Consider the following 22,872-nt stretch of genomic DNA (forward strand, 5'->3'; position numbering starts at 1 on the left):
AAAATAAGCAAGATTCACACTTACAGTCTCCTGGATAAACACATTTCAGGGTGACTTCATCAAGGATCATACTTTTAGGGCAGTAGGGTAAGCATCCTTCAACCCTTTACATGAGAAAGAAACCAAAACGAAAAAAGTCTGAAATACACAAAGAACTGCTTTTAACACATGCATAAGGTATATTCTTAAGACTCTTCTATCTCCTTATAAGCACTAAAGAGTGCTCCATTAGTTGCAATTTTATGAAATCACAAGCTAGTAGATAATACAGGATACCATTATGTGTAAGACAGAACTTGAACACAGAAATTCAGAACATACACTTGAACTTGGCACACACTAAGGCCAAATTTTACAAACCAGTGGAAATATGAAAGACTAATTTATTGAGACCTTAATTGTTATGTTCTGTGCCCTGACTTTCTACTCCCCTCCTCACATTCAAGCACACTGACATGATCTTTGACTATCTTTGCCTTGAGAATGTTTATAGAACACAAACAGCATCTTTGGTGCCTCTTCTTGCCTATTAAATCCTAAACTCATTGAAAAGACATTAGAGATCCGTGGATGGAAGTAATGGAGACAGGGCATGGTTGTATTTCTTTGATACTAAGGAAAGGGAGGTGCAGAAGCTGCAGTTCTCAAGAGTCTTAGAAACTGGGCCCAAATTTGTGGCAGTAACTGTGGAGATGGTTGTATATAAGCCTGAAGAGACTTGGTTTTAAGCCCTAGGCATCTGGACTTAATAAATGCCCCCCAGTTCTTATATAGCACAGAGACCAAGTGAGAGTCTAAAAATATCAAGAGTTCAGTGAGGCATTGTGGGCCAAAGACAGGAAGGACAACCCAGAATACTTTCTTCTAAAGGAAAGAAAAAAAAAAAAAAACAACCTGAGATTAAATTTTCCTCACTTGATTAGAGTTCAGAGTCCAATTTATTCTTACTTAAAGGAAATAAATGTAACACTTTATGTACAACTAAGTCGAATTATTGGAGTCATACATACTACAGAGAAGTAATGCAAATATTGTCATAAACAGGTTTTCTTACGTCTTCTCCAACATGCTAGCAAGTTACAATAATATTTTAATGTTTTAGAAATATTTACAATTGCCTCAACTGCAAAGTATTTGGATCAAAATCATACAAGACCTCTTTCCATTCAGGATGGCAATGAATTTAGGAATAAGTGTGGCCACCAGAGGGTACTTGAATGGAGGCAAATGCAGGCTACACTAAAAAGGGAGAAAAACTAATTTTTCTCTTCACTTTAGAGGCTTATAAAGACACATTTATCATATTTTGAATATTTCCTTCTCAGATTTTAACACATAAAAGTTTAGTTTATACTTTTATGACCAGTTATTTATTTCATAAAATGAACTTGGATAATAAAACTATATTATAGTTTATTGTGAGACTTCTATTTCATTCTAAATTTTCAAGCAGAAGAAAACAAAAGAAAATGTAGAGTTATTTAATTGCTGGAAAGACCAGAATCATTTGGTTATCATTGTCAACATCAATTTTTTATGCAACTCAATTATTTTGCAATCATTTTACGCAAACCAAAACTGCACGCATACTCTAAAATATTTTCCCAAGATAATAATTTATTTCTTTAAAAAGCCTTCAAAGCTATACATAGCAAGTTCTTTATTTTCTCATACAACTGGTGATCTACTCAACTTCTAACTCATAATGCCTCAGATGCAAAGCAATTCTTATATATAACAGTCTGTTATATGACAAGAATAATTGCATTTACATATGTGCTCTGTGGTATGCTACTTAGCATCTAACTCATAAAAGCTCTCATTTTCATTAGACATTTTCATTCTTAGCCCTTACTCTGTCAAAAACTGCAATAATCTTAAACAGGGGTAGAGGTTCTGGGGACTTGGAGGATGGACACATGAGACAGTTAAATCCCAGATTAATACTTGAGTCTCCCCACCTCCCAGGGCTACAAGTGCTGTTACCTTGTCAATGTGTTCTCCCCTGAATAAAGATATCAGTTAACAAATATACACCAGGGCACTTAAAAAGTTCATGGATAGTGGAATTAAAAGGTGTTTATTTTGGCACACACATATAAATTTAATAGGCATCTATTTTAATAGACATATATCTTCTTCATCTTATATCCTAAGCAGCAAAAATTCCTGGTACATCCTTATAGAAGACCTTCAGTAGCCATTTCCTGATTACAATGAAATAAACTCATGAATGAGTATACAACACACACTTTTTTCTTGAGAATAACTGATGTTTTAAAAATTCACTAAGAGCAGAGTTAGCTAACAAACACTGGAATTTGTTCATTTTTGTTAAATCTTACTTACGGTGGAAGAAATTTACATGCTAGTGCTTCCGGGTCACTGCAGGTTTTAAAGCAAGGAGTGGCACAAGGTTCATATCTCCATTCACACATTCTCCTGTAAGGCACAGCTGCCTGGATTTCTAGGAAAACCACCAAGTTCAGATTATGTATATTTTTAACACACAGCTTGAAAACATATGACATATGATATGAACCCTTGTAGGAACTGGCCCCTTATGACAATAATGCTATGGAAAAAACAGAACTAAGGGGGAAAAGTCATTGTCTTTGGGTGTTAATCAAATAATTTCATGTCCAGGTTAAATATATATCTTTAAATATTTTAAAAAGCAAAGGGTTAGAGAAGAGGCTCAGGAAGATTCAAAATTTCCTTTTTTCTGTAGTTAGTCAATTTTCATTGTTCTTCAAATCCTAATACCAAACACTTGGTTGGAATTATGTTTTGTGCAAAGAGCTTTTGTGTCTATTATTCTAATGTATCCTTCGAACAACTATGCTAAATACTATTTCCAACCTTAAAATGAAAAAAAAAATTGAGGTCCACAGTATCACACAGGTAATTAGACATGAGCAATTGGGTTCACAAGACTCTCCTTCAGGGATGAAACAAAGGACCCTGCTCTCCACCAGGACTTACTCAAGATGGCCCTCTTTGCAGTTTAACTTGCAGTCACAATATCCTGATAAAATGTGAGCTTAGCAAACCCAGAAAAGTCTGATTTATAGCTAACCACATGCACAAAGACCCCAAGGGAAAGCAACTCCAAATATTAATCCCAAATGCCAACGTGCGCATCATGGCCACATCACCCATCAATGTCCCCCATACTTTAAGGATAAAATTTTCAAACTGGGAAGAAAGGGTACCATGTGCTCTCTCAACTGGCCTCTTCCTCCCTTGGGACGTATTTTAATACATTTCACTTTACTATCCCTATTCTCATCTCTCTGAACTATAATTCATTACTCCATCTGTGAAAAAAGTCAAGGCAAGGCAACTGCTGCCAGTGAAAATAGTAACCCAGTGACATGCCAAGTCAAATATCAGGAAAATAGCAAGACCAAACTTACAGTACATGACCTCATATCTAGGGAGAATGTGCCATCATTTTTCTTCTCCCAGAACTTAGATAATTGTCTTGTAACATAATGTATATCATTTGGATAAAAAAAAGAATGGACCTGAATAAAACATGTTTACAGTTGTAAACAAATCCCCCAGGATTAAAGATTTCCCTTCTTCAAATATGCTCCTCTTCCTAAATAATACAGAAATCATTCTGCAGCAGTTTAAAGCTACCTCCATAGAGAGAAAATTCATAAAATAGGTACGTGTTATGTTGCTTGGACTTTGGACACATAATCAGTTCCAAAGTATGATAAGAAAAATAAAATGTTTTAGAAAGCATCTATGCATATAAAGAACAGAAAAAATAATATGCTTGAGTTCCTGGCCCCATGCCCCATGGACATAGTTAGATAGATTAGATAGATAGATATAAATATAGATATAGATATAGATATGTAAATAGATGCAGATATAGATGCATAAATAAACATATATAGATATATATGCATATATATAGTTGTAGATATAGATGTAGATAGATATAGATATAAATAGATAGAGATAGAGATAGAAATAGAGACAGATAGAGATAGATAGGCTGGTGCCATGGCTCACTAGGATAATCCTCCACCGGTGGCACCGGCACTCCAGGTTCTAGTCCCGGTCAGGGTGCCGGATTCTGTCCCAGTTGCTCCTCTTCCAGTCCAGCTCTCTGCTGTGGCCCGGGAAGGCAGTGGAGGATGGCCCAAGTGCTTGGGCCCTGCACCCGCATGGAAGACCAGGAGAAGCACCTGGCTTCTGGCTTCGGATCGGCGCAGCACACCAGCCGTAGTGGCCATTTGGGGAGTGAACCAACGGAAGGAAGACCTTTCTCTCTGTCTCTCTCTCTCTCACTGTCTAACTCTGCTTGTCAAAAAAAAAAAAAAAGATACAGATATAGATATAGATACAGAATTGGTTCCAAGACTAGATCCCTAGATTCTAGGTTTAAGAAGCCCACAAAGATCAGAGATTCAGAAGATGTCATTCACTGCTGTTTACTAAAAGTCCAGTAGGGCATCTAGATCTGTCCTAAAAGAACAGATTTCTAGAAGAGAAGAGAAAATAAGGCTTGTAAACTTCATACTTAATTCAAGTGCATATCCACTCTATGGAATGTTACATAGGCATGTTGGTGACTCTTTTTTCTCAAGAACACAGTGCAGGAGACCAGGTTTCCAGATGACTTTGGCTAATCCAGCTCTCCTCTTTCTACTTGCAATTCTCAGAATAACTATAGGGTATCCCAAGGACGCATTATCCTGTGCTAGGAGGAACTGTCTAAAACAATCCATATTCTTTCCTTGTCCCTCTTAGAACAGAATGCCTACAAAATTTGTGTTTGGTGTGCCCAGTTTCATCTGAGGAATCAAATAAAGAGTGGAGTGCTTTCTGGGTTCCTCAGCTGGAACATGACATGGGGTAAGCATATATAAGACTCTTTCCACCCTAGACAGCTTTCCTGAGCCCTGGGGAACATGCCATGGTTCCTAGGCTTCCAAAGATTCTTGACGCCTATCTGTAGGTAATAAAGGCTTGACTGACTTCCTACGTAAGTATTCAATCTCATCATATGAGACTTAAGAATGCAAGTGCTAGAAACACTGGGGTTCCTTTTGTGCCATTGAGCCCTTTGATTAAGAAACTGTGCAGAACTCTAACAATCTGTTTCATGCAAAACCTTCTGCCAGACTTAGGAATTGGTAATGAATTGGTACACTTGAGATTTTGAAAGTCAGTTTGAACTTTCTAAAATACAAAACCTAGAGAGGTTCACAGAAATTTATGTACAGGAGAAAATAAAAACAAGTCATTATCTCTGAAAATGCTTTTGGAAGATTGGTTAAGATGAAATAATTTGTTTCAAAGACTCAGACACGATATCAAATTCCTGGATTTTGAAAGTAAAGCACAAATTTTAAGTCTTTTTTTTTTTTTTAATTTTACAGAGAGACAGTGAGAGAGTGAGACAGAGAGAGAGAAACGTCTTCCTTCCGTTGGTTCTCTCCCCAAATGGCCACTATGGCCGGTGCGCTGCACCAATCCAAAGCCAGGAGCCAAGTGCTTCCTCCTGGTCTCCCATGTGGGTGCAGGGCCCAAGCACTTGGGCCATCCTCCACTGCCTTCCCGGGCGGCAGCAGAGAGCTGGACTGGAAGAGGAGCAACCAGGACTAGAACCCGGCACCCATATGGGATGCCAGCACCACCGGCGGAGGATTAACCAAGTGAGCCACGGCGCCAGCCCTTTTTAAAGTCTTTTCTATTATTTTTTTTTTAAAGCACAAGTTTTAAACGTTGCATAACAAAGTAAAGATTTCTTTCCAAAATGGAAAATCTAACAGACTATGGACTTTTAAGACTTTCTAGAAATGAGATCAGGTTTCTGTGAAGGAGGGAAATTTTCCCAAGGTCAATGGAACAAGACACCTTTGTAAGAATCATATTAATCAGAAGTTTCCTTCCAGGAAAGAGAAAGCATGTACAAACACTAGACAACCATGAATCATGAGTGAGTTCTGGTTCCAAACTTCAGATAGCATTGCTAGCTATTATGGGGGTAATAGTGATAAGTAAGGCCATTTAGAGTTGTTCTAAGCCATTTACATTCAACATATTTAATACAATAATCTTAAAATATAGGTAGTTTTTCCTCCCCTTTTACAGAAAGTAAACTGAAGGATAGAGGGAAAAGAAAAGTAAGGTCCTACAACTTTATCTCCTTAAACAGCGAGAAAGATTTTTAAATGAGAAACTGATCATATAAATGTAAATTCTTTATTTGGAAGTTTAGGAAATGTACCTTCTATGCTGAAGCTACTTGAATGTTTAAATTCTTCAGAATCATCATATTTTGATGCCTTGACACTAGAATCTGTGAATGCGATGAAAAAGCCTTTCTTGCTGTATAATTCAAACGCACTGTAGCCAGGAATCCAGAGACCCTGATGGTGGAAGAATGTTGCTCTCCGATGAAAGGCTGAATTTGCCTTCCACAATTCCAAACTAAGAGCGTCATTGTCATGGACATAGAGAAAGTAGTTTGGCCTTTCAGCAGATTCCAAGGAAACAAGTGCCAATGCTGTAAGACATAGAGCAGTGTGTTTGACAACTGCCTGGATTCTTGGGAGAAAGTACATCATCAACACTGGCACCATCAAAGGTATTTATAAAGTTGAAAATAGTCTTGTAAAAGTGTCACACATAATTAATGGCAACCTCAAAGATTTCAAAAATCAATCATGAGATGTCTAAAAGAAGAAGCAGCACATTAAACACAATGAATAACAGTAGAAGTTAAATGCAGTGGTGTCCCCCTTCAAAAACAGCCCCGAGTGTGATCTTTAAAAAAAAATTATTAATTTGAAAGAGTTACAGAGTGGGAGAGGAAGAGGCAGAAAGGGGAGGGTTCTTCTACCTGCTTGTTCACTCACTCCCCAAGTGGCTACAATGGCCAGGGCAATGTCAGGCTGAAGCCAGGAGCCAGGAGTTTCATCCTGGTCTCCCACATAGGTACAGGGACTCAAACAGTTGGGACATCTTCCCAAGGCCATTAGGTTAGCAGGGAGCTGGATCAGAAGAAGAGCAGCCGGGACTTGAATGGGCACCCATGTGGGATGTCAGCACTGCAGGTGGCAGTTTAACCTACTACGCCACAGAAGAGGCCATGAGGTCTATCTTTTTTAAACAACGTATTATGTCCTTGGAGACGGGGAGGAATATCATTGAGGACCCTAGCACACAGACTTTTCACTCAAGTAATTGCATGACCTATTGGACATATATTTGTATTTGCAACCTTTGACATTGTTAAAAATCTATATACAACTAAATTTTATGATAGAGAACAAAGAAATAGATCAGCGTGGGCATGGAAAAATATTTTTGTATCACTGAGTTCCTAATGAGCAAATGTTCTTGCAAGAGATTTTATAGCATTGAGAAAAAACTACTTATTCAGCAATATTATTCCCCAAAAGGTGATCAAATTTGCCCTTATTTTTAATCTCATGATATATTTTTAAGCAGAGATTTTAGGTTGATTTCCTGTAATAAATACTTCATAGATTTTCCTATTAAATGCATTAGTTATTACAAGCCATAACATAGCTCCAATTCAATATAATTCCAAAGCACTCATTGTGTCCTAAAACTTATATGTCCTTCTGTTGAATGATGGAAGATACAAAGAAGAATCAAAGGAATTTTGATATGAAAAAGAAAAATATATAATCAGCATAAATTAGAATGTCAGACTATGATAGGTGTCTTTAGAACCAAAGGAGTTCTTTGTACAGGGAAGAAAGAATTTCTTTCAACTGGAGAATTGGGAGATTTATCAGAAAACATGAAAGTTAAGTCAGATCCATTTGATCAGTGAAATTTTCCCAAGTTTAATGACATGCCATGCAGGGTTCTAGGTAGACCACATAGTCACAATGTAGCAAAGCATCAATAGATAAGAAAGGAACATTTACACCATCCAGAGTTAGGGCCAGGTAGATACAACCTGTACAGACTTTGTGACACAAACCAGTAAATGCAGGGCTAGGTTCTAGGACATTTCAGTGAACCCACACAACCAAGGCCCACTAAGGACAAGAGATTGTCTTAGTGCTTGTGTACGTTCCTCATTATGCATGTAATGTTTGACTTCTTTGATATCAAATCACAATTTGTTCTTTTACTTTACCTGGCATTGAATTTCTCAAGCTATTAGAAATCAATGAATTATTTTTCAAAAATTTCAAGTTAAGTTCTGAGGTTAGCATTCTGAAAATTTAAGCTATTTTATAACATTATGAAAATTCAAACAATCATCGTTCTAACACATGCCAAGAAATAAAGAAAGAAATTTTACAAACAAAATAGATAGCTGGTCCACGTGCCAATGTAGTATTTCAATTTATATCCTTTGGAACACTTAGAAAATGCCAAAAACATATAAGATCCCTAATTAATGCTTAATGAATGAATGAAAGCAAATATGTAAATGGAAGCCAAATCCTTCTTTTCAATTATACTTACATGATACCTTCTCTTTGAAAAGACCTGGGGTGATCATAAAATTAAAAACCAAATTTCCACGAATGCTACTTCTTGGCAAAGAGAAAATGCTTCTACTGGTCATATTGGCCCCCATAATAAGGCCAGTCTCTCCATAGCTTGCTAGCACATATGGTCCCTCTCCAAGTCCTAGTGAATACAAATGAGAGAGTTATAAACTTGCACGAGGATTTAAAAAATTCAATTTGTCATTTCAATAAAGTCATTTTTAAAAATTATTTTGAAAGATAAAGAGACAGAGCAAGAGAGAGAGAGAGAGAGAGAATGCTCCTATCTGCTGATTCACACCTCCAATGCCTGCAATGGTTAGGGCTGGACCAGGGCTGAAGCTTGTAGCCAGGAAAGCAATCTGTGTCTCCAACATGGCTGCCAGAGATCATCAATGCTGCCTCCCAGGGTCTACACTAATGGGAAGCTGAAGTCGGAAGCTGGAATCAAGAATTGAATCCAGGTACTCTGATGGGGGATACTGGTATTTTAATTGCTAGTTCAAACACCTACTCCCTGAAATAATTTTTTTAAAGATTTATTTATTTATTTGATCGGAAGAGTTAAAGAGAGAGAGAGAGAGAGAGAGAGAGGAAAAGACAGGGACAGAGAGAGCATCCATCCACTGGTTCACTCCCAGATATCTGCAACAGCCAGGGCTGGGTCAAGTTAAAGCCAGGAGCCAGGAGCTTCACCTGGGTCTCCCACATGGGGGGCAGGGGCCCAAGTACTTTGGTCATCTTCCACTACTTTTCTCAGACCATTAGCAGGGAACTGGATTGGAAGTTGAGCAGCCAGGACTTGAAGCTGTGCCCATATGGGATGCCAGCCTTGCAGGTGGTGGCTTTATCCACTACATTGCTAATCCAACTCCTGAAATAAATTTTAATAACCAAAAAATGCTCTAAAAATGTGGAGTAATAAAAATTTATTACTAATAAAATAACAACTATTTTCAAAATAGTAATTTGGCATACATACATATTCTGAATATACACACCTACAAATGAGTATCTGTATATATGTGTCTATATTTATATATGCATGTCCATGTTTATATACTTTTTATATGTTTACGGATGTATATATATATATGTATATACATATATATATAGATATAGATAGATAGATAGATACATATATACATAAAGCAGACCTATATGAAAAACTTGGTCTGGTAGCTTTTCATCTTGAACACTCTAAGATTCTAATCCATCCTCAATAAATATAAGAAGTTTAACTATATCAATGGCAAGAATGAGGCACTTCAAAAGGCTCATGGAAACATGGAATGAAAAATAGTATAGATTTTCAAAGAACTTTTGGAAGAACACCTTCATGGTGTTCCAAAAGCCATCCCTCCTTAGTAAGTTATATTACATGAGAAGAGGATTCACAAACATATTTATACAATATTTTGTTGTTCTGGGAATTATTGAATTTCATGTGTGATACATGTTTATACAAAAGAAAAAGTATGGTAAAGCTGAACAGAGAAGTCCAAGACCATTTATCACCCAAATGATTCCCTGTAAGATGCAACATATTTACTACAGTAAAAAGGCAGTCAGCCTAGAACCAAACCTAAATTCCAGAGTAATTTTCAATCTATAAGTGACAAGTTCATTACCACTGAAAAAAGTTTTGTTAGAAGTAATGAAAATGAGGTTAATTTACCTTCAACACAATCTCTATTCCATTTAAAATTCTAAATATAACTGAGATATGAATCAACTTTGAAGTTTCTCCTGAATCACAGAAAACTCGGTAACATAGTCATCCACTGTATTTACAGGTATATGTATATTTTTGTGCTGCAGATTATGGACAATGTAAATATACCTGTGGTAGTTCATATCATACAAGATTATGTTGCTACTCTTGCTTGCCCTCTTCTCTCATTTTTATCTCAAGGACAATTTTACTTTCCAAACCCACACTGAAGAGAGGAGAGGAAAAGATTTTAAAAAATTTTCCACTTTGAGAACAGAAAGCCAGGCCTAGAAGAAGGGGAGAGAATCACTGAATTAAGGGACTGTAAAGTCTTCCAAGTGAGAAAGAGAATGATAATCAACATTTCTATCATGAGGACCAGAAGAGGGGAGAGACCCAGAAGGCAGTCTTGTTCAAATACAGGCCCCTCCACTGACATCTGGGACACATTGCCTTTCAGCAGCTGGGACACTTAACAGCTATGAGGCAGAGTTTCACCAGGAACTTAGATACCTTGAGTAGAGGGGGAGAACTGAAAGAATTTGCTCCTGCACCTAAGTGCAGCTGGGCAGAAACAGTGGGGAATTTCTCTAGCAGCCTGGCAGCAGTGGATTCATGACCATTTTTACATCTGCTCTGCACAGTGTTTCTATATAAGTTAAATATACAAGAAACAAAGATTGTATCAGTGGTCTCCATCACTTATTGGTTCATTTTCTACCAAGGACAAGAGCAAAGTGACAAAATTCCAATAGGCAGATGTACTTCAATTTATAAGAAGATTTGCACAAACATGTAAATAATACAGAACATAAGTAGATAACTATGTAATGTACAGCAAAATACCATTCAAAATGAAGAAGACACATACAACTACAATTTGCGGGCCTGAAGCACCCTCCCGGATATTCAACATAACAATAAGAAGCAAGATGGGCAGTTAGACAAAATCTCCCTGCTACTACATCTGCCCCTTATTACAACAACCTAAAGAGACAAATGTCATCTGAGAAATTCATTTGCATAAAACCCAAAGCTTTTGAACTACTCCTTGTTAATTGATATCTTGCTTCTGGACTTGTTTTATGCATTTTTACCAGCATTTTTACCAGTGAGATGAAGTTACTAACCTTGTCATTAATTTTCTGCAGGGAGAAGTAAAATTTCCCCATCTACTAAAAGCAGTCATTTCCTACAGTGATAAGCATATCCTACCTAATAAAATCACTCTGGACACACAACTTACATAATAGTTTTTAGCAGGATATTGATGTCCTTGCTTACCTACAGCAGAATAAATTACAATCCTTTCATTTTTAGTAAATGCCATAGTAATTAGCAGAAATATATAATAAGATGTATTAAAAATTCAGATATAATCTCTGAATTTTACTATCTAAAAATTTTTCTTAAAGAGTCGCAATTATTGGCTGGCGCCGTGGCTCAATAGGCTAATCCTCCGCCTGCGGCGCCGGCACTCCGGGTTCTAGTCCCAGTCAGGGTGCCGGATTCTGTCCCAGTTGCTCCTCTTCCAGGCCAGCTCTCTGCTGTGGCCCGGGAAGGCAGTGGAGGATGGCCCAAGTCCTTGGCCCTGCACCCCCATGGGAGACCAGGAGAAGCACCTGGCTCCTGGCTTCGGATCAGTGCAGTGCACCGGCCGCAGCGTGCTGGCCGCAGCGGCCATTGGGGGGTGAACCAATGGAAAAGGAAGACCTTTCTCTCTGTCTCTCTCTCTTTCTCTCTCTGTCTACTCTGCCTGTCAAAAAAAAAAAAAAAAGTGGCAAGTATTTAATTCTATATTTGTCTTAGATGGCACACGTATTTTAATAATACACTATTTGGCAAGTAGTAAAAGGGAGGAATATTTTAGCTATAAAAGTCCAAAGAAGACTGAGTTTATGATAGCTGTGAAATTATTTGGGATAAAAATTAAAAATTTAAAGGGCCGGCGCTGTGACGCAGTAGGTTAATCCTCCGCCTGCAGTGCTGGCATCCCATATGGGTGCTGGTTCTAGTCCTGGCTGCTCCTCTTCCAATCCAGCTCTCTGCTATGGCCTAGGAAAGCAGTAGAAGATGGCTCAAGTCCTTGGGCCCCTGCACCCACATGGGAGACCGGGAAGAAGCACCTGGCTCCTGGCTTCAGCTCGGCACAGCTCCAGCAGTTGCGGCCATTGGGCCATTGAGGAGTGAACCAATGGACGGAAGATCTTTCTCTCTGTCTCTCACTCTCACTGTCTGTAACTCTACCTCTCAAATAAATAAATAAATCTTTTTAAAAATTATTAAAAAAATTTTAAAACATTTTTTATTAGTACTATCAACCACCTCCACAATCCTATACTCCCCATTCAATTATCTCTCTCTACTGCATTACTTTTACAAATTCTCACTCCCCTTAAAGGCACACTAATGCTTTTCCATATTATTTTGTTCATATAAAATAGATAGATACTCAGACACTTCATTGAGCCTATCAATGTCTCATGAAGACCAAATCTCCCAAATTTACCCTCTAATGCAACTAATATAGTATTTTACAAATGAAAGTGGAACTGACTGAAAAATCCTGTAACATGTTAAAAAAAGAACCATCACTAGAAATGTCTCAGACTTGTTGAGAGAAAGAAAAATGTATCAAGTAGAGATTCAGAATGCAAAGAAAATCCTGATTTGGGGTCCAAGGGTCTACAGAAGGAATGCCAGAAAGTACAAAGGCACAGAGATTTTTACAGCAGAACTGTGTGAGACAGGAATTTTTTTAAGTGGGGAAGTCATTGGAGCATTTTCTGATTTTGATGTCTGTGTATATTATATAAAACATGCGATAATAATGTGTGGTGATCATTCCTACAGTAAGATGTGTTAACCATACATCTGGCTATGTAGCATGGAGCCAAGCTTACTGTTTCTGAAGTCAGATGGTTTACAATTCCGGTTTACCACATTATAACTAAGTGACATTGGCAAAGTTATTTAAACACTCCGTGCTTCAATTTCTTCATCTGTAAAGTGTTAATAATAACAGACTTTTGATAATACAATAAAATATATTTAATTTTAAATTTATAGGAAAGGTAGTTAATACAACAAAAGCTATTATTATTAACATTGTTGTTATTACTAGGTAATCAACTGTATTTTAATCATAGAATCCAAAGGATTGAGATTGTCTCTGTCTCTTTCCCCAGCCTCCCACCCTGCCCCACCTTATACGTGTGTGTTTAAAATTTTGAGCAGGAAATATATTTGGTTATATTTTCTTTAACCATGAGAGTTTTTCTTAATTTTGAATTTTTTCATCTATCAAGTTTCCATAAATGTAACAAAAACAAAAGCTAAACACCCATTTTCTTTTTAAATTATCATCTCAAATTATCTAGTATTCTTTTTTTTTTTTTTTTTGACAGGCAAAGTTAGACAGTAAGAGAGAGAGACAGAGAGAAAGGTCTTCCTTTTTCTGTTGGTTCACCCCCCTCCCCAAGTGGCTGCCACGGCCGGTACATTGCGGCCGGCGCGTGCTGCGCCGATCTAAAGCCAGGAGCCAGGTGCCTCCTCCTGGTCTCCCATGTGGGTGCAGCGCCCAAGCACTTGGGCCATCCTTCACTGCCTTCCCAGGCCACAGCAGAGAGCTGGACTGGAAGAGGAGCAACCGGGACAGGACCGGCTCCCCAATCGGGACTAGAACCTGGTGTGCCGGCGCTGCAAGGCGGAGGATTAGCCTAGTGAGCCGCGGCGCCGGCCTTATCTAGTCTTTTTTTATACATTTCCAGCTGACCTATTTCTCTCTTGCTGAAGAAGCCACCCCAAGTGCTCAGGTTTAGTACAATGGACCCCTCTTTAGATCACTCTTGTCTGAACTGAGTTTTGGTAGCTATGCCTTCCTTATTATTAAATAGACTACGAAAAGCAGACTCCAGTTCTGCTATCTTCTGGCATTTTCACTGAGGATGTACGTGTAGTTCTCTGTCTCTTCTTGGATCTGTGCCTTAGTTTTAGGCAGCATCTCCTTTCAGACCTTTGATTGCAAATGCAGATGAGTGGAAGGGGTAAGATTTTTACTGTTAATAAGTTCCCATTCTTTTCTTTTGCTTTTAATAATGATAAAACAAATTCCTTACATTGTTATCACGTCTATTCTTCTGTTTCTTTGCTTTTTACAACATTCTAAAAACTTGACTAGAGTCACCATGCTGTGCACCAGCTCGCAGGAACACGTCCTTGCTGTGTCACTGAAACTGTGTTCTATGATGAACATGGCACCACTCCCCCATGCAGCCATGGGCAACCATTTCTCTTTACTTCTGTGAGTTCTATTATTTTATTTCACACATGTGAGTCAGACCATCTGGTATTTGTCTGCCTGCCTGATTTCACTTAGCATAGTGTCTTCTGGGCTTATATATTTTGTCACAAATGACATGATTACCTCTTTTTTTTTTCAAGTTTCAACAGCTAAAAGAGGGTTTTAGATGTTCTTATGAGAAAGAAATAATAAATATTTGAGGTGATGGATATGCTAATTAGCCTGACTTCAACTTCCTATGATGTATACATGTATCAAGACACATTGTATTCCATTAATACATACAATATTATCAATTAAAAATAAGGGGCCAGCAGCTGTTTTAGGACAGAGTGTTAAGCCACTGATTGCAATGCCAGCATCCCATGTTCGAGTCCTGGTTGCTCTGCTTCCAATCCAGCTCCCTGCTAATGGGCCTGGGAAACCAGAGGATGATGGCCCAAGTGCCTTAGCCCCTACCACCTATGTGGGAGACCCAGAGAGTTCTAGGCTCCTAACTTCAGCCTGGTCCAGCCCTGGCTGAAGAAGTCATTTGGGGGTGAAATTTGGGGGATGGAAGATCTCTGGTTCTATACCTCTCCCTCATTTTCCCTGTTATTCTGCCTTACATATAAATAAATCTTAATAAAAAATTTAAAAATCTGAACAATGTCCATATTTATATATAACGCTAAGAATTTAACAATTTTATAAATAATCATTTTAAAAATTTAACAAAAAAATTTAACAAAAATTTTAACAATTTTTATTGATTAAGGACCTATTAAATCTAAGAACTTAAGTTACACAGTTTTATTTTTAGGGAAGAAATTTTAACACAAACGCTTAGATAACTTACAGAAATGAAAGAGCTTTCATGGCGTTATGTACCAAGTTATGAAATACTTGTACCTTGTACCCTGAGCAAGTTGTTCAAAAACATTTTAATCTGAAAATTCATCTAATAGAATGGTGATATTCTTTATTAAAATGTCACATAGGGGGCAGCAAGTTGGTCTAGCTGTTAAGATACTCACATCTCATACTAGAATACTTCAGTCCAGGTTGCAGCTATACTTCCTATTCCATTTTCTAGCTAATGTGCAACTTGGAAGGCAGCAGGTGATGGACCAAGTGGTCGGGTCGTAGCTGGGAGACTCAGATAAGTTCCTAGCTCCTATATCTGAACTGACCTAAGCCCTTGCAATTGCAGGCACATGGAGAGTGAAGCAGGGGACAGAGGATCTCTATCTCATTCTCTGCTTTTCAAATATGCAAATTTAAAAATTACATAAAATGTTACATACCTTCATTGTAATATTCACAGTCAAGTGCTGGAAGAAAAAAAATAACTATTAAAGTATTTAAGAAGCAAGAAATTATCTGGATATGTACAAGAGATGACTATCTATTTGTCCATAATCGCTTGAAAGAATATAGAGTGGCATCGCTGTTTATGAACTTTCTCCAGGAAAAGGGAGTTCTTGTAGGAGATGTGTTGTAATTAAATATCATGATTGTTTTAAAGGTAAGCAAATATAAATGCTAATTTAGAAAAGACCTGAAAATTTTCAATTTGTGAAATATCATTCAGATAATTTGTCACCTACACAAGTAAATGAAATATTTAAAGAGCCAAATATGAAAGCAATTTCAAGATGTTTTCTCAAAATACGTTTCTGACAATCAGAACAATGAAATTTCACAGGTATAAAAGAGTTGGAGTCATAAACAGCTTCTCTAAGGATGAAATATAATTTGTACTTCAAATTGCAATGACAGCATTCAAACACCACAGAAAACTTAGCTCATGTGTTTCTTTTTATAAATACTTTTGATATATTTCAAGCCATAATTGTTAAAGGAAGATAGCATTTAGCAGTGGTAAATTAATTTTATCTCCATAAGATTCATGGCCATTGTTTCATGATACAACAACAAATTAATGGATCTTCTTAAAAGATTCCCACTTTTTTGTTCTTTTTTTTATTTACATAATGTGAACAAATGTATTTCATATATACAGACGTAAGAGCACAGTGATGCTTCCCATCCTACTCTCCCTCCCACCCACACACCCACCCTACCTCCTCCTTGCTTTCTTATTTTTTCTTTTAGTTTTCATAATGATGTACTTTCAGTCTATTTTATAATCATAAGATTAACCCTCTATTAAGGAAAGAATTCAAGTCTAAGTAGAGAACTCACAACAGGGAGTAGATGGTCTCCAGTGAATTGACACCCCTTCCTGACAGCACTTGTATGCATATGCTGCTATACTAGTGCATAAACATTCACAATCCCCACCAAGATTACATTGACATGTATCTTCATGGCAATTTTTGGCAAAAGATGTAACATCAATCTGAAAAGGGAGTGAAAGATGATTTAATTTTTAAGTCATGATGATTTTCTTTAGTAGGTACTATTATTAAAATTCGCCCTCTAAAAGAAAGCTTTTGGTATGTTTGATAATATGATATTATCAGCTGAACACTGCCATCTAGAGAATTCTCACGATCTCAAAAATCTATACTGTCCATAGGAGGCAGGAAATTCTTAGGTAAATGTCATGTCAAAGTACTAGCAAAGCAAATAATAAGATTAATGAATAAATACAATTTCAACATTGTGATATAATTGATGAATGTTTTTAGAAATTAATTCTTTCATTATCAGCATATTCACATGACATTATAAGAAAGCATGCTCTGCTTCAAATTATACTTCACGTAGATTTTGTAGCCTCTTAGGCAATATCTGAGTGATTGAATGGTAATATTTTTTCTAATTACACATATTTACTTTATCAGTGTACTTTATTTGCAGTGTACTTGTTAAATAGCTGACAAAATTTAATATGTTGTTGACAATATGTCATAAAAGATGGGGGCAGGCACTGGGGCTCACTTGGCTAATCCTCCACCTGCAGCGTCGGCACCCCATATGGGTGCCAGGTTCTGTCCCAATTGCTCCTCTTCCAGTCCAGCTCTCTGCTGTGGCCTGGGGAAGGTAGTGGAGGATGGCCCAAGTGTTTGGGCCCCTGCACCAGCACGGGAGACCAGGAAGAAGCACCTGGCTCCTGGCTTCGGATTGGCGCAGTGATGGCCATAGCAGCGGCCATTTGGGGAGTGAACCAATGGAAGGAAGACATTTCTCTCTTTCTCTCTCAATGTCTAAACTCTACATGTCAAAAAATAAAAAGAAGGAAGGTTGGGGTGGGCATTTGATGCAGCAATTAAGATACTTCTTGAGATCCTGCATCCCATTTCAGAGTGCCTTAGTTCTGGACCTGGTATCACTCCTGATTCCAGCTTCTTGTTAATGTGTATCCTGGGAAGCAGCAGATAACATCTCAAGTGGCTGGGTCCCTGTTACCCACTTGGAAGACCAGGATTGGGTTCCAGGCTCCTGCCTTGGGCCTGGCCCAGTTCCAAATATTGTGGGCATTTGCAATGCCAATGGTGTCAGAGTCTCTCTCTCTCTCTCTCTCTCTCTCTCTCTCTCTCTCTCATTCTCTCTTGAGTAGATTTACAATATTTTAGAAAAATCAAAAGAAACAGAGTTTTGGTATCCCTTATTTGTGTGTTGTTTCATTGGCCAGTTCCTGTGTTAAGTTTTTTAAAAGATTTATTTATTTAGTTGAAAGGCAGAGTTACAGAGAGACAGACAAAGAGAGAGAGAGAGAGAGAGAGAGAAAGGTCTTCCATCTGCTGGTTCACTCCCCAGATGCCCACAATAGCCAGAGCTGGGCCAATCCAAAGCCAAGAGCTAGGAGCTTCTTGGAGGTCTCACTCATGGGTGCAAGGGCCCAAAGATTTGGGCCATCTTCCACTGTTTCCCAGGCCATAGCAGAGAGCTGGATTGGAAGTGGGGCAGCCAGGACTCAAACAGGTACCCATATGGGATGCTGGCACTGCAGGCGGCAGCTTTACCTGCTATGCCACAGCACCAGCCCCCTGTGTTAGTTTTTCTTTTCAAGTGGCTACCAGAAGAAACAAGTAAGCTCTATGGCTCTGGACTGCAGAATAGACATGCTATTTTTTCCCAAGTATATGTTCTTAGAAACTCTGAGAAATCACAAAAGCAATTCCCTCCCCGCCTTTTTTTTTTCAGGTAGAGTTATAGACAGTGAGAGAGAGAGAGACAGAGAGAAAGGTCTTCCTTCTGTTGGTTCACCCCCGAAATGGCCGCTGCTATGGCCATCACTGTGCCAATCCGAAGCCAGGAGCCAGGTGCTTCTTCCTGGCCTCCCATGCAGGTGCAGAGGCCCAAACACTTGGGCCATCCTCCACTGCCTTCCCGGGTCACAGCAGAGAGCTGGACTGGAGGAGGAACAACCCGGGACTAGAACCCGGCGCCCATATGGGATGCCGGCAACGCAGGAGGAAGATTAACCAAGTGAGCTACGGCGCCAGTCCCAGCAATCCTTTTTATCAACAGGTTTCTAGTCTCCTTAATTGCCTATAATAAAATAGTCCTCAAACTTTTTTGTATCGGGACACCTTTAACCCTCTTTGAAATTGCAGAGATCTCCAAAGAGCATCTGTTTACAGGATTATATCTATCAATATTCATTATTCTACGCAATAAAACATAGATTTTCAAAACACCATAAACCCATTACATGGTAACATAGAAAGCATATGATAACATATTTTTAGTGAAAAATATCCCCAAAAAATCTGTGAGAAGAGTGCGATGCTTTACAATTTTGTGGAGCTCTTTAATGTCTGGCTTAATAACACAATTGGATTCCAATAACTATTACTTCATTCTATTTCTAGCAATGTTTTATTTTTTGTTTGTTTTTTGTTAAAGTATATGAAGTCCCACCCTTTCTTATATGTGTAGTAGGAAAGGAAGGAGTGTTTTAATATATTTCTCAGGAAATTCTGATAGTCTTTGATACTATTATCAAACTTCAAATTGTTGCTTCTTCAAAGCATAGGTGTAAATGTGAAATCTGAAACCGTATCAATGAAGTCTGTACTTTGCTATACCAAAACCTTATGAAGTTCATTAAGTCTCACAAAATTTTAAAGCTCACAGTGATGGGTCTAAATTTTATAATATTCTAAAATTCAGTTGAAAGTTCAAATTTTGTCAAGGACCTCAAATATCATCAGGTACTTTTTTTTTAGGATTTATTTATTTATTTGAGAGGTAGAGTTAGAGAGAGAGGGAGAGACAGAGAGAAAGGTCTTCCACCTGCTGGTTCACTCCCAAATGACCGCAACAGCCAGAGTTGTGCCAATCTGAAGTCAGCAGCCATGAGCTTCTTGCAGGTCTCCCACCAGGGTGCAGGGACCCAAGCGCTTGGGCCATCTTCCACTGCTTTCCCAGGACATAGGCAGAGAGCTGGATTGGAAGAAGAGCACCTGGGACTCGAACAGGAGCCCATATGGGATGCTGGCACCACAGAGGGAGGCTTATCCTACTATGCCACAGTGCCAGCCCTGCATCAGATGTTTTCTTTGAAGCCACTCATTTAAAAAAAAATCTGTCAAATATCTTCGAATAATCATGTTTGTGTGTCATTTAGCTTGTCAAGTAAAAATGGTGTTCTAAGAAAAGGGCAACCAACTTAGCTCACAACTCAATCACATGAGTGCCTTTCCTGGACACAACTGGCATTATTTTGGTACGCAGTAGGAGTGTTTTTGAGTTTTACAACTATATCAAGCTATTTTTCAAAATTCTATTGAAAACTGAAGTTATTATGTGGAGAAAGTTTAGAATGATGAATTTTAGAATAAATTATATTCATCTTGAGATGTGCTTCTAAAATTGTTTTAGTGGCGTAGTGGGTAAAGCCGCTGCCTGTGACAATGGCATCCCATACAGGTGCCAGTTTGAGACCCAGCTGCTCCACTTCCAATCCAGCTCCCTGCTAATGAACGCATAAAAGCAGCAGAGCATGGCCCCAGTGCTTGGATCTGTGAACCATGTGGGATACCTGGAAGAAGCTCTGGGCTCCTGGTTCCGGCCTGGCCCAGTCCCAGCCGTTGTGGTCATTTTGGGGGTGAACCAGAGAATGGAAGATTTTCTCTCTTGTGTGTCTCCTTCTCTCTTATTCCTGCCTAATAAATAAATAAGTCTTTTTAAAAAGTCATTTTAAATGTGGGTTTAGGAGAGAAATGCCAATTTGTTGATGTTCTTTGAAGATGGATAAACATTTATGCCCTTGATCATAAAATAATATATAAATAATATTTTATACCAGAACAGATCATTGCAAATATATGTCCAAAGGTACACTGTTAAATGAGATGGAATCAGAGAGAAAGTAAATCAACTAAATACATCACTTCTATAGAAAAACTAACAAATCTCTGCTCCTAATAGTGGTTAGGCAGTATAGTTGAAAGGCTGAAGGACAGCTCCACTAGCTGTCTTGTCTTATCAATATCATCTATACAGTGATACCCCCTTACATTTTTGAGTTAAGCAAAGTATTCATTTACCACATTGCGACAAGGAGCAAAAACATCACTGTATAAAATGGAGCATTCTCTCTTGGCATAAGGAAATTTGTTTTGATGTGCTTCACATGGCTTCATGGTTTCATCTGGAGTTTCACACTGTTGAAAAAATTGAAGGGAGAAAATATAATTTTTAAAGAACTGCTTTCTTCAGCTAAAACCAAAGTAACTTACCCAGCTCCAGCCATTATATCTATCATATCCTTGTCCTTTCAGACAAGCGTTAACTAAGGCACCTGCTTTCATCCAACTCAATGTTCATAGCATACATTGTTTTTGAAAGCAAATAAACAGAATATTATAACCATGGCAATACTAGAAATAAAGTGAAGGTAAGTTTTAAGTTGTCTTAAGTGAAGCATTTACATGACATTAAAAATTGCATGAGCCTCTGTCCTTGAACTTCTACTTTTTCCATTGTCACAAATCATCTTCTGATGAATTCAGTGTTCTCAAGTCTACCAACTCACACCCGTATACTCAGCAGCATGGTGGGTCTCTGTTTCCCCTTGTCCACCTCCCTGAAATGATCTGAGAAAGGTCATGAATGACCTTTTTATTACTAAAAATAATGTCAACGCTTCAGTCTTCATCTTACTTGGCCTTTTGCTACCTTTGCTTCTGTTTAGTTCTTGGCCCTTCTTACATATCTCTCTTTGTTTGGTTTTGACAGCACAGTTTTCCACTGGACATTCTCCTCCTACCATGGTAGATATTTGCAAGTCTCCTTCTGCCCTGCTTTGCTGGCGCTGTGATGTAGTGGGTTAAGTCACCATCTTCAGTACTGGCATCCCATATGGGCACTGGTTTGAGTACCGGCTGCTTCACTTCTGATCCAGCTCCTGGCTAATGTGCCTGGGAAAGCAGCAGAAGATGGCCCAGGTGCTTGAGCTCCTGGCCCACATGGAAGACCAAGACGAAACTCCTGGCTCCTGGCTTTGGCTAGCTTCTCCATCTCTGTTTTTAATTCTGATTTTCAAACAAATAAAAACTAAATCTTAAAAAATGATTACATCCTCAAACCTCTATTTTTCTCATTCTGTACACTTTTTCTGACTTCTACACTTGAATGCATTAATAATTGCCCAATATCTATTTCTATCCCAAGTCTCTTTCTTGAATTTCAAAACTGGTTATTTCCAACTAAATATCTCTCATCACTTCTGCCCCAACGCATCACAAACTGTACTAATTTCTACATCATTGTCTTGCCCCCACCACCCCTAGACCTTCTTTCTGCCTTGCCTCAGGGAGGAACAACTAGCATGTACCCAATAAGCCAGGAAGGTAGGGGTTGTTCTTGAATCCTGGTGTTTCTCCTTCCTACCACAGTCTTTCAACAGATGCTAATGATTTGCATCTTTAATGTAATCTGAAATTTATGTGATCTTCTAAATCTCCACTGAATTGGCATTTCTAGCTATATTATAAGGGCCTCCAAGCCATCATATTTTGCATTTCTATATTTTGCATTCCAGCCATTCCCTGTTTCAATACCTATACCACAACTGCCTTTAAGTTCTTGAAATTTACTTTACATACCACGCTCTCTGCAAATGCTGATACACTCTGGATAATTGCCACTGCTTTTCCCTGCTACATTCTTTCCCATTAACTTCACTTTCCAATCTACTGTGCATGTTATAGGATTCACTTCTAAGCACCTTTTCAGGAAACTTCTTTGGACCATCATGACCCCCATTTTGTATGCATTTCTAACAAAGTACTATGTTTGCCACTAAATTCTTATTATAATTTTTCAACCTCACCTATTAAACTATGTTCTAAACCCCTTAAAGGTAGAGATGGTGTTTTATTCACATTGTGTGTCTGTATATCAAGGAAAACATGAAGCATTAATGAGAACATATTGAATGAAAAATG

The 22,872-nt window shown here is 38.3% G+C and overlaps 1 protein-coding gene across 2 annotated transcripts in view; it reads right to left on the reverse strand.

Annotated features, from left to right (window-relative positions):
- The window catches only part of OTOGL (otogelin like), a 181,311-nt gene that overhangs the window by 52,342 nt on the left and 106,097 nt on the right, over positions 1–22,872 (reverse strand). For both annotated transcript variants that reach the window (XM_062202058.1, XM_062202057.1), the window contains 7 exons: positions 20,971–21,087; positions 16,712–16,868; positions 15,811–15,837; positions 8,482–8,649; positions 6,257–6,535; positions 2,350–2,467; positions 25–104 (listed from right to left, as the gene is read on the reverse strand). In XM_062202058.1, the coding sequence (XP_062058042.1) occupies positions 25–104; positions 2,350–2,467; positions 6,257–6,535; positions 8,482–8,649; positions 15,811–15,837; positions 16,712–16,868; positions 20,971–21,087 (946 nt within the window). The remainder of the gene's footprint in view (positions 1–24; positions 105–2,349; positions 2,468–6,256; positions 6,536–8,481; positions 8,650–15,810; positions 15,838–16,711; positions 16,869–20,970; positions 21,088–22,872) is intronic.

The sequence above is a fragment of the Lepus europaeus genome, chromosome 10, assembly GCF_033115175.1.
Source record: "Lepus europaeus isolate LE1 chromosome 10, mLepTim1.pri, whole genome shotgun sequence".
Taxonomy (NCBI): Eukaryota; Metazoa; Chordata; class Mammalia; order Lagomorpha; family Leporidae; genus Lepus; species Lepus europaeus.